This window comes from Gorilla gorilla, chromosome 18, assembly GCF_029281585.2.
Source record: "Gorilla gorilla gorilla isolate KB3781 chromosome 18, NHGRI_mGorGor1-v2.1_pri, whole genome shotgun sequence".
NCBI lineage: Eukaryota > Metazoa > Chordata > Mammalia > Primates > Hominidae > Gorilla > Gorilla gorilla.
In genome coordinates this window covers 27,660,236-27,672,734 of record NC_073242.2, presented here as the reverse complement: position 1 = coordinate 27,672,734, position 12,499 = coordinate 27,660,236, and the positions used below count along the sequence as shown (strand labels likewise).

Below are 12,499 nucleotides of genomic sequence, written 5' to 3'. Positions count from 1 at the left end.
CACCCTCCAAAAGATAACCACATTCATTAGCAGTCTCTCCCCATTCCTGCTTCCTCCCAGCCCCTGGCAATGACTAATCTACTTTCTGCCTTCAGATTTGCCTATTTGGGACATTTCATATAAATGAAATTATACAACATATAGCCTTCTGTGTCTGGCTTCCTTCACTTGGCATAATGTTTTCAAGGTTCATCCAGGTTGTAGCATGTAGCAATACTTCTTTCCTTTTTAGGGCTGAATAATATTCCATTTTGTGGAAATACTACATTTTCTTTATTCATCCATTGATGGACATCTGGCTGTTTCTACTACTTTTTCGCTATTCTGAATAATGCTGCTATGAACATGCATGTACAAGTTTGTTTTTTTTTTTAAATAAATGTATGTTTTTAGTTATCCTGGGTATGCACCTAGGAATGGAATTGCTAGGTCATGGGTAACCCTACATTTACCTTTTTGAGAAATTGCTAAGCTGTTTTCCACAGGGGCTGCACCATTTTACATTTCCACAAACAAAGAATGAAGGTTCCAATTTCTCCACATGCTCACCAATACTTATTTTCTCTTTTCTTTTTTAAAATTACAGCTGTCCTAGTGGGTGTGAAGTGATATCTCATTGCGGTTTTGATTTGCATTTCCCTAACAACTTATGATGTTAAGTATCTTTAATGTGCTCATTAGCCATTTGTACATCTTCTTGGAGAAATGTCTATTCAAAGTCCTTTGGCCATATTTTAATTGGGTTGTTCATCTTTTTGTCATTACGGTTTTTTTTCTTTGTATATTCTGAATATTAGACCCTTATCAGATATATGATGTGCAGATATTTTCTCCCTTTTGTAGGTTGTATTTTTACTTTCTTGATAGTGTCATCTGAAGCAAAAATGTTTTTAATTTTGATGAAGTCTGACTTATCCGTTTTTTCTTGTTTTTGGTTGTTTGTGCTTTGGATGTCATAGCTAAGACTTCATTGACAAATTCAAGGCTATCAAGATTTACACCTTTGTCTTCTTCTAAGAGTTTCAAAGTTTTAGCTCTTACATTTAGGTCTTTGATCCATTGAGTTAGTTTTGCATAAGGCATATGGTGGAAGTCTACCTTCATTTTTTCGCATGTGGAAACGCATTTGTCCCAAGGCCATTTTTTGAATGACTATGCTTCTCCCATTGAACGGCTGTGGTATCCTTGTTGGAATCAATTGACTATAAATCCATGGGTTTACTTCTGGATGCTCAATTCTATTTCATTGATCTATATGTCTATCCTATGCCAGTACCATGCAGTCTTTACTACTGCAGAGTTGGCAGTATGTTTTGAAATTGAAGTGTGAGTTCTACTTTATTCTTTTTCAATAATGTTTTAGCTTTCCAAGTCCCTTGAAATTCCCTATAAATTGTAGAATCAGCTTGTCAACTTGTACAAAGAAATCAGCAGAGATTCTGATAGTGATTTTGCTCAATCTGTAGGTCAGTTTGGGGAAGTATTACCATCTCGACAATGTTGTCTTCTGATCCATGAACAGGGGATGCTTTTCCAGTTTCTTAGATCTTAGATTTCTTTCAACAATGTTTTGTAGTTTTCAGAGTATACATTTTGTACTTCTTTTGTTAAATGTATTTCTAAGTATTTTATTCTTTTGATGCTACTGTAAACATAATTGTTTCTAATTTCATTTTCTCTTGTAATCCTTTTTATTTCTGTAAGGTCAATAGCAATGTTCTCTCTATCATTCTTGATTTTAGTAATTTTAATCTTCTCCCCCATCTTTTTTTGGTTAGTTTAGCTAAAGGTTTGCCAATGTGTTAATCCTCTCAAAGAACCAACTTTTGATTTCATTGACTTTCTCTATTGTTCTTCTGTTTTCTGTAGTATTTTACAAATTCCTGTGAGTCTATAATTATCTCCAAATAAAAAGTTTAAAAATTGTAAGCTTAAACAACAACAAAAAAAACTGTAAGCTATGTTTCTGTTTAAAAAAAACAAAAAAATATATATGGCACATTTTTATGTACTGGGGATATAGCGTAAACAGGACAGATAAGAATTTTCAGATAAACTGGGGAGACATAATATACATGTAAACAAGATCATTTCTTACAGTGAGATGTGCTCTGAAGAAATGAAAAAGGATGATGTGATAGTGACTGGGGTGGAAGGGAACAGGCCTCCTCCAGATTGTTGGGTGAGGGAAAGTCTTGCTGAGAAAGTGACATTAGGGCTGAAATCTGAATGTGGAGAAGCAATGTGAAAAACTGGAGGAAGAGGGTTTTTGAGAGGTAGGAATGAGGTTGGTGGATTGGAAGGAGAGGGCAGGCCCAAGGCTGCTGGAGCCTGGGTGTGAGGCGGGGGTGTGTGAGGCAGGGGTGTGTGAAGCAGACAGAGTGGGAGGCGGAAGCCTGTTCACAGAGAGCCTCCAGGCCATGGGGAAACACCAGGGCTTTATTTCCAAGGGTAACCAGAAGTCACAGTGAACATGTTTCAAGTAGGAGAAGGGCACAATCTGATATACATATATATATATACACACACACAGACATACACACACACACACACACACATATATATAATATGTGTATATATACATATACACACACATATATATAATATGTATGTGTATATATACACACACACATAAATATAAATACACACATAAATATACATACACAAACATATTAATATTTTTAATTAATTTTTTTATGGAGACAGGGTCTCACTATGTTGCCCAGGCTGGTGTCAAACTCCTGGCCTCAAGTGATCCTCCTGCCTCGACCTCCCAAAGTGCTGGGATTATAGGTGTGAACCACTGTGCCCAAATGTACTGTCCCCATGATTCAATTATCTCCACTTGGCTCTGCCTTTGACATGTAGATATTTTTACAGTTCAAGATGAGATTTGGGTGGGGACACAGTCAAACCATATCAATCCCCAATACATGTAAGTGTGCAATACATACATACATACATATTTTACTTTTTATTTGGAAATAATTCTAGACTCATAGGAAATCCATAATTTCCTAGGGCAATCAAGGAAGACTCTAGGTGGTACATCTGAGCCAACAGCAATGCCAGTTACTGAACAAGAAATACTGGAGGAAGAAGTGATGTGGGGAAGAGGGCAGGGGAATCAAAACTTAAGTTTTAAATCTCTGAGGTCTGAAATGGGCTGGGTATGGTGGCTGATGCCTGTAATCCCAGTGCTTTGGGAGGCCAAGGCAGGAGGATTGCTTGAGGCCAGGAGATCGAGATTAGCCTGGGACACATAGTGAGATCCTATCTCTACAAAAAATAAAAACAAATTAACCAAGTGTGGTAGTGTGTGCCTGTAGTTCCAGCTTCTTGAGAGGCTGAGGTTGGGGGGTGGCTTGAGCCCAGGAGGTCGAGGCTGCAGTGAGCAATGACTGCACCACTGCTCTCCAGCCTGGGCAACAGAGCAAGACCCTGTCTCTAAAAATAATAATAATAATAATAATGAAGTCTGAGATGGCCAGGAGAGATCCAAGAGATGTCAAGCAGGAAGTTGACATTCATGTCAGTAACTCAGAGGGGCAGGCAGGGCTGGGTGTATAAATCTGGAGTCATCTTGAGGCCTTGTGCTGGGATGCAGCCAATGAGAGACATGGTGCGGGCACAGAAGGGTGGAGTTTCCATAGAGGCTGGGGCACTCCCACATCTTTTGAATGCTCCAATTCACTTCCACTGAAGCATTTTCTCTTTCAAACCCAGCCTCCGCTTCTAGGTACCTCAGCTGTCGGGTGAGCTCTATCAGCCATGCTACATGGCCTGGGGCAAGTGCCTCTTCCTCACTGCATCTTGTTTTTTCTCATTGATAAAATGAGGAGAGTCATCCCAAGGTTCATGTGAGGGTTAAACGAGGCGATGCACCAGGCTGTGGCTGCCACATGCCGGTGCAATTAGATGGTTCTGAGAGGCAGTGTGTTCCGGTAGCCCCGAGCCTGGGACCCAGGATGCAGGGAAGCCCTGCGTCAGGGAAGAAGGGGGAATCAAGCCTTCCTGTAGATGAGCCCAGAGACCCAGCAGCCCAGGGTGACACAGCTGCCTCATGTCCCAATCACACGGCCAAAAAATAAAAACCTCAAATCCACCAAAACCGTGGACCATCACATGGCAAAGCGCCCCAGTCTCTGCTAAACAGAAGAAAGGGAGAGCAATCATCAGAATTGGTCCCCATCAAATCCAATGATGCTTTTTATTGTCTCTAGTGTGCTCTGTTCTGGAGAGCAGGCTTCCAAAATGCCACTGCTTTCTGCAAGAGCGGGGGCAGGGGAGGGGTGGCGAAGGCTGGGCCAAGTCCCAGCAGCAAGCATGGGAGCCTATAGACTTGAATCTGGAGGCAGAGCAGGGATAGGCCAGGCCACAGCACCCAGGCAGCCATCATCCACAGCTCAGGCACTGTGTCTTTTGAGGGCTGAGATCACAGAGCTGCTGATCTAGAAGGGGACTCAGACCCACCCAGTCCAACCCTGGGGACAGTTGTTGCTTCTTAGCTATCTAGCATCCAGCCCGCCGTTTGAGTGGCAATCTTGAATTTCTTAATTTTTGTTTTTACTTGTGACATATATTACACCTTTTCTAAGCAATCTTGAACACCTTCAGGGAGAATCTTTTCCTGCCCTGCTGGGGCATCTTGGTGGAACTGGCATCAAGATGTCCTGCCCTAGTCAGTCTGGTCCATCAGCATTCCTCTCCTGAGACTATTTCCAGCAGAGAGTTGCGAGGACAAACTAACCGACACTGCCGAGGCATCTCAATAAATGGTTGTTGTATGAACTAAGGGAATGAAGCTTTATCCTTTTCTCCATCTCCCCTTCTCATTTTGTTCCCTTCTCTGAAAGTAGCCCCCAACCTTGAGTCATGACCCAGTTTAAGACATAAGTTAGTGATGGTTTCGGATGCCATGGAAGTGACCACTCACACAAAGGCCAAAACAGTCAACTCTCTAAGTAGGACAGCACGATCTCCCCCAGAACCTCAAGTCCGAGAGAAGAATCTTTCCAGAAGAATCTCACATCCTCCTGTTCATCTCCCACCCCCAAAAGAAGACCACACCCGTGGTGGCCAGCATTCCAGGATGCTCCCTAAAACCCCAACTTTCCCCCAAGGCCCATCCTCTCCTGGCCTGCGTGGCAGTGAGTACACTAGCTACTCAAAAGACTTGAAACACATTTACTTTTTAAACATGTGCTAACTGAGCTGGACTGTTTGTGCTGCTGGAAATCTAAGAATCTGAACAGATGATTGACCCAATCTCCCATTTTTCAGCTTGCAGAAAAACCCACTCTCAGAGAAGGCAGGCAAGTTGCTGAGGCCAGAGTCAAGACCAGAATCTGGGTCTCTAGGACCAGAGATTTCAAAAACCCCTTTTCTTGTTTCCTCTTCTTTAAAATGGGAATAACACGAACTACTTTTCCCAGTGGTATTAATACTATTAATAATAATAACAATAACAGCAAAGGCTGGGCATGCTGGCTCATGCCCGTAATCCCAGCACTTTGGGAGACCAAGGTGGGAGGATCACTTGAGGCCAGGGAAACCATCCCAGGTAACATAGTGAGACCCCGTCTCTATAAAAAATTTTACAAAATTAGCCAGATGTGGTGTTGTGTGCCTGTAGTCCCAACTATTTAGGAGGCTGAGGCAGGAGGACAGCTTGAGCCCAGGAGTTTGAGGCTGCAGTGAGCTATGATCACGCAATAACAACATCTTCCCAGGTCTCCGAGGAGATAATTGTGAATGAAGCTGAGGTCCAACATAGCAAAGATGACGTGGCTGCTACTCTGGCTCAGTTTAGCTCACAGTCTCTTGTGTGCAACTTGCAAGTAGCAGGAAGGAAAAAATGCCAGTACCCTCCCCGATCTTTTTTTTGTAAATTCTGTTGTTTGTTTATTTGTTGAGATGGAGTCCTGCTCCGTCGCTCAGGCTGGAGTGTAGTGGCACGATCTTGGCTCACTGCAACCTCCCCTCCCAGGTTCAAGCGACTCTCCTGGCTCAGCCTCAAGTAGGTGGGACTACAGGTGTGTGCCCCAACGCCTGGCTAATTTTTGTATTTTTGGTAGAGACAGGATTTCGCCATGTTGGCCAGGCTGGTCTTGAACTCCCAGGCCTCAGGTGATCCGCCAACCTCGGCCTCCCAAAGCGCTGGGATTACAGGTGTCAGCCACTGTACCTGGCTCTGTTGGATATTTAAAGGAAAGAAACATTCAACGTTGTGGAGTGTGCACCTCATGACCTAGGGCAGCAGGGTCCTGAGGGGATGTGGGCAAGGGTCCTGGCCCAGGCTGCCCGATGTGAACTTGGCTCCACTACCTTCCAGCTGCATGACCTTGGCCAAGTCAATGCCCTTCTCCAAGCTGTAGTTTCTTCAACTACAAAGAACATCCATTAACCTTAATGACCTCTGAGGTCCAGTGTTTGATGGTGACTGTGGAAAACTGCAAGGTGGATAAAAGCAGGTGAATTGGCTCCCCCAAGAAAAACCCACAGAGCAGGGGCTGGGAAACAGCTTAGGGAGAGAGTGTCTGGGGCCTCTGCCAGCACCACTCCCTCAGGCTCCTCCCCAACTTTGCCCAAATGAATAATCCTGGTAGATTTTATCTTATTTATTTTTTTGAGACAGAGTCTCATTCTGTCACCCAGGCTGGAATGCAGTGGCACAATCTTGGCTTACTGCAATCTCGGCTTACTGTAACCTCTGCCTCCTGGGTTCAAGTGATTCTCCTGCCTCAGCCTCCAGAAGTAGCTGGGATTACAGGCATGTGCCACCACGCCTGGCTAATTTTTGTATTATTAGTGGAGACGGGGTTTCACCATGATGGCCAGGCTGGTATTGAACTCCTGACTTCAAGTGATCCACTCGCCTCGGCCTCCCAAAGTGCTGGGATTACAGGTGTGAGCCACCATACCCGGCCTATTTTTGTTTTTTTTCAGAGACAGGGTCTTACTCTGTTGCTCCGACTGGAGTATAGTGGTACAGTCACAGCTCACTGCAGCCTCAATCTCCCTGGGCTCAGGAGATCCTCCCACCTCAGCTTTCCAAGTAGCTGAGACTACAGGCACGAGCCATGATGCCTGGCTAATTTTTTGTGTTTTTTGTAGAGACAGGGTTTTGCCTTGTTGCCCAGGCTGGTCTTGAACTCCTGACCTCAAATGATCTGCCTGCCTCAGCCTCCCAAAGTGCTGGGATTACAGGTGTGAGCCTCCGTACCTGGCCAGATTTTGTTGTTCTTCCCCTCCCTCCACTCATACCCTTAACACAGATTTATCAAGGGCAGAGAAAATGCATGGGAATACACAGCCAAGAAGCAATCCAGTGCCCCTTCCACTCACAGCTAAGTTCCTGTTGACGAGGCGGCCCAGCTCCCCAGGCGTGGCTGTGTTCCGGATATCCACATCGTGGGGTGACACATAAAGCTTTGTGTCATTCAAGTCAAAGAACTCGACTTCTGTGAGACCCACCCACCACGAGTTGCCCCAGTTGGACAGGATCTCCATGGTCACGTAGATGGCATCTTTGATCTCGTCTGCCCTCATTCTCTGTTTGTCCTTAAAGAAGAGAAAAATAACACCAAAGGATTAAAGTCATGACAGGCTTGAATTCGGCTCTGCCTCTGCCACCACTGCCTTCAAAAAGTTAGTTAACCTTCAGGGTCTCAGTCTCTCCATCTGTACAATGAGGATAAGAATAGCACCTACTACCTATGGTTATTACGATGATTAAATGAATTCATACTGTAAAGCATTCAAAATAGAGGCCCTGTGTAACTGGCACTCTGTGAGCATTCTGTTTGAAAGTTTACAAATAAATAAAAATGTCTAAAAAGCATTGAATTCTGCCTGAACATGCACGTCTCTCCCCCACTACTCAGTGTTCGGTACCCAGAAGCTTGTCACGACATCTGCTGAATTGAGTAGGTGTTACGTGCTAAGGCCGGGCACGGTGGCTCATGCCTGTAATCCCAACACTTTGAGAGACCAAGCTCGGAGGATTCCTTGAGGCCAGGAGTTCAAGATCAGCCTAAGCAACAAAGTGAGATCCTGTCTTTACAAAAAAATTTTTAAAAAAATGAGCTTGGCACAGCGGCACATGCCTGTAGTCCCAGCTACGCAGGAGGCTGAGGCAGGAGGATTGCTGGAGCCCAGGTGGTTGAGGCTGCAGTGAGCTGTGTTCACACCACTGCATTCCAGCCTGGGTGAAAGACCCAGTCTCAAAAAAAAAAAAAAAGGTTACGGGCTGAATTTATCCCTTCCAAGTTAATCTGATGAAACTCTAATCCCCAGTACCTCAGAATATGACTGTATTTGGAGATAAGGCCTTTAAATAGGTGATTAAATTAAAATGAGGCTGTGGGGGAGGGGGGCACTAATCCAATCTAACTGGTGTCCTTATAAGAGGAAAGTTGGACACACAGAGAGACACACCAAGGATGCACACACAGAAAAAGGCCATATGAGGGAAAAGCAAGAAGGCAGCTGTCTGCAAGCCAAAGAGAGAGGCCTCAGAACAAACCAAACCTGCCAACACCTTGATCTTGGACTTCCAGCCTTCGGAATTGTGAGAAAACAAATCTCTGTTGTTGAAGCCACCCCATGTGTGGTATTTTGTTATGGCAGCCCTGGTGGACTGATATAGTAGGTAACATGGCCCCCTGGCCTTGGACAAGTCACTTGACATCCCTCGGCCTGGATGGGGAAGATGACATGACACCATCTATGTGATAATCCTGTCACAGATGTTAAACAAGATATCAATACCTAAGAAGGCCCTATCATGAGCCCTGGCCCTGGGTGCGCTCTGTAAGTGTCTGTTTCTTTCTGTTTCTCTCCTTCATTGGTTTTAATGCCTGCCTCCTTCCTGCGTCGGCTGTCTGCTCTGAGAGCCTGCGTGAATGCCATCAATAAACGGCCACCCTTCAGAATGGCTTCCTGAGGCCCTCCAGGGCTGATTGCAGCACTGGTCGCCATGGATCAGTCACTCACAAAATGGTGCATTCCCCGTGTGCACATGCCCTCTGTTAATTAGCATGGGTAATCTGCAATGGTTCTGTGAGCAGGGAGCCAAGCAAATGAACAGCAACTGTTCCCCACTTATTTTTTTAATTAATAGCCAGCGAGACGTGCTATTGCTCTCAGTGTGTGTTTGGAGGGGCCTTGATTGCCACACGGTGGGAACGCGGATAGGGAGGAGGGAGAGAGGTCAGCTCACAGCTCCTGGATAAAAGATAGGGCCTGTTTTGATCAGCTGGGCCCTCGAAACCCACAGCTTCCTCCTGCTCCACAGCCATGTGGGGTCCTGGCCAAGCCTCTGCTGCCCTGGGTCTGAGTCCCAGGCATGCAGGACAGTGAGAAAGCTAAACTGGCCTAGCTGACTCCGGGGGACTGGGAGGTTAATGAGCTTGTGATAGTGTGGAGCAATCCAGGGCCAGGTGACTGGTCAGTCTGGGGATTGCTGAAGAAGTGGCACTGTTCACCTTGCTTGTTGGTGGGAGGCAGGAGGGCCAGATGGGAGGCAGGCTGCCTTTCAGAGGGGCTGCTAGAACTCCCACCCAGTGCAATCTGAAATGTGCAAATTCCTCAGCTGCGTTCGTAAATGAAAAAGCTGAAGGATCTGTTAACTAAGCAAGTGTCACAACTTGTCTGTTGCTACTCAGCGGCTCCTCCTGCTTCTGTACTGCCCAATTTGGGATCCCACTTGGCGGTGGGAGGGGGACACTGGCTGGGAAGTTCCTGGCCCCTGTCATTCATTGTCCCCGCTCTTGCTGAGACCACTTGATTTTCCTTGGGGGAAAGCCACGGCGTCTCTTTTCTCAGCCATAAAGCATAGGGGAACTGACCCTTTCCCACTCCAGGGAGGTGCCTGACTGGTCCAAGGAAGCAATGTGTCCTGTCCCCTCGGCTGCCAGAAAGGAGCAGCTCAGTGACAGGCAAGCACCCCAGCACAGGTCGGTGCAAGCACGCCAATCACAGATTTACATGGGGAGAAACAGGCTTCTCTCCTGACAGTGGAGTCTGATGATACAGGGGTGCAAGGTAGAACCAGAACCATTCTAGCTATTTGGGGACCATGAGGAGGGAGCAGAGATGGGACTGAGCTCCAGGGGGTGGGACTGAGCTTTCCACTGTGCAGACAGAGGGGAAAGACACAGTGCGAGCTGCTGGACCAGGCTCCACCTGACCCTCCCTGTGTCATCTTCAATGAGAAGAGTCTGTCATTTTTCTTCTCTTTGTTGTATAAGTCAGTTTGCCCTGGATTTTCTGTCTCCTGTAATATAAGGAGACTTGGCTGGGTGTGGTGACTCACAGCTGTAATCCCAGCACTTTGGGATGCTGAGGCGGGAGGATTGCTTGAGCCCAGAAGTTCAAGACCAGCCTGGGCACCACAGCAAGGATTCATCTCTACAAAATTTTTTTAAAAAACAGCCAGGTGTGCTGGGGGGCCCCTGTAGTCCCAGCTACTCAGGAGGCCAAGGTGGGAGGATCGAGTGAGCAAGGAGTTCAAGGCTGCAGTGAGCTGTGATCACACCCACTGCACTCCAGCTTAGAAGAAAGAGCAAGGCCCTGTCTCTAAAATTAATTAATTAAAACAATAAAAATAAAGAAACTATTCCATTCAGTGGGGAGCACAGCTTTGATTTTTCTCTGTGAACTTGCAGCAGATATTTGCTGGTTTCTCCCTGCACTGAGCTGCATGCTCTCAGAGACCTTTCCTGTTTCATCCTCACAGTGGCCTGTGGGGCATGGATTATTGACCCTATCTGAGCGCCAGGACCAGACAGCTTAAGAGGCTTGTCTAAGGTCACACAATCTCTCAATGATGGTGCTAGATTCAAAGCTGGAACTCTAGTCCAGGCCAGGTCAGCTCAGGGGCCTTTCTGCTCTCATAGGATTTTATATGTGGCTTTGGGAGGACTTTGCATTAAGTCCTCACCAGCCAGTAGTAAGATTGGTGACCACCATACCAAATAATACTAAGAATGGCTTGAGTGAAGGTAGGGGCAGAAGGGAGTGCTGGGACACACACCTTTTAGCACAAAAGAAAATGGAGGCTGGGTGTGGTGGCTCACGCCTGTAATCCCAGCACTGTGGGAGGCCGAGGTGGGTGGATCACTTGAGGCCAGGAATTAGAGACCAGCCTGGCCAACACGGCAAAAACCCATCTCTACTAAAAATACAAAAATTAGCTGGGCATGGTGACGCGTGCCTGTAATCCCAGCTACTCAGTCGGCTGAGGCAGGAGAATAGTTTGAACCTGGGAGGCAGAGGTTGCCATGAGCCAAGATGGCGCCACTGCACTCCAGCCTGGGGGACAGAACAAGGCCCTGTCTAAAAAAAAAAAAAAAAAAGAAAAGAAAAGAACGAAAATCGAATCACCGTTAATCCTACCACTCTGATGCCACAGTTCCCTTTTGTATTTTGTGTCCTAGCTCCATCAACACACTCATATGGCCACATCTTTGTGTGGTTGTTGCAATCATTTTGGACTTGAAGATTAACATCACCTTTTACAGTCAGGCTGATATCTCTAACGTTTCCTGTCTGCATCGTCTCGTAATGATAGCTTCCATCCTTTTATACTACTGCATCGTGCTAATGTATCATACTTTCCTGATTAACTCCATTGTTATGAGACATTTAGGTTTAAAAAAAAAATGTCTTCCCTACTTCCAATAATTCTATAACAGACATCTTCCTGCCTCTAGCTTTTTAGTTCTGTGGGGTGATTTACTTAGATAAGGAAGTGGGATTGTGGGGTGGAAAGACATAAGTGTTTCTCAGGCTCTTCCTAAGGTCAAGCATTCTGTTTTCCAAGAGGGTTTCACCTGTTTATACAGCTGCCTGCCACATATGTGGGACTGCTGCAGCTTTATTGTAACCTTGCTAGCACTAGAGGTTATCATCAGAAATAATTTGTCAATTCAGAGCTCAAATGGGACATTTAGGTTGCTGTAATTTGCATTTCTTGATTGCCAGCGATGTTGGATATTTTCCTATGGGCTTCCACGCTATTTATATTTCCTCTTGTGCAGACAGGTTTCTCTCTGCTGAAACTTCTGGCCTACATCTTCCTTTCTCTGCCCCTGCTCTTCATCATATATACCTCTGTGTACCAGGGAGCGGGGGGCGGTGGAAACACAGGCAGAGAGATGCTCATTTAACCACTGTCAGAGCAATCCTCACTGATGCAAAATGACTGTTCTGAGGGAACTTCCTGAATGTACAACTGAAAATCAAGTCAAGGCTCTCACCTCTGCGTCTGATACTTGCTCCTTGGTTGGTGAAACCACCCTGCTGAGATGGGCAGAGTCACTTTCGACGGCGTGGAGGACTTTCAGAAGCTTCTGCTGTTGTCTGAAATGGGATTTGGTTTTAGCAAACAGGAAGTAGTAAATGATACACAAAAGAGAACATTCCAATCAAAAGTGCTGCACTCGGGGATAGGAAATGATTTGAAGAAGAAGTATGCACTCTGTATCCAGTTCAA

The 12,499-nt window shown here is 45.8% G+C and overlaps 1 protein-coding gene across 21 annotated transcripts in view; it reads right to left on the bottom strand.

The window, feature by feature from the left end:
• Positions 1 to 12,499, bottom strand: part of KATNIP (katanin interacting protein) — a 232,361-nt gene that overhangs the window by 64,408 nt on the left and 155,454 nt on the right. For all 21 annotated transcript variants that reach the window (XM_063699554.1, XM_063699555.1, XM_063699556.1 and 18 more), the window contains 2 exons: positions 12,264 to 12,366; positions 7,348 to 7,563 (listed from right to left, as the gene is read on the bottom strand). In XM_063699554.1, the coding sequence (XP_063555624.1) occupies positions 7,348 to 7,563; positions 12,264 to 12,366 (319 nt within the window). The remainder of the gene's footprint in view (positions 1 to 7,347; positions 7,564 to 12,263; positions 12,367 to 12,499) is intronic.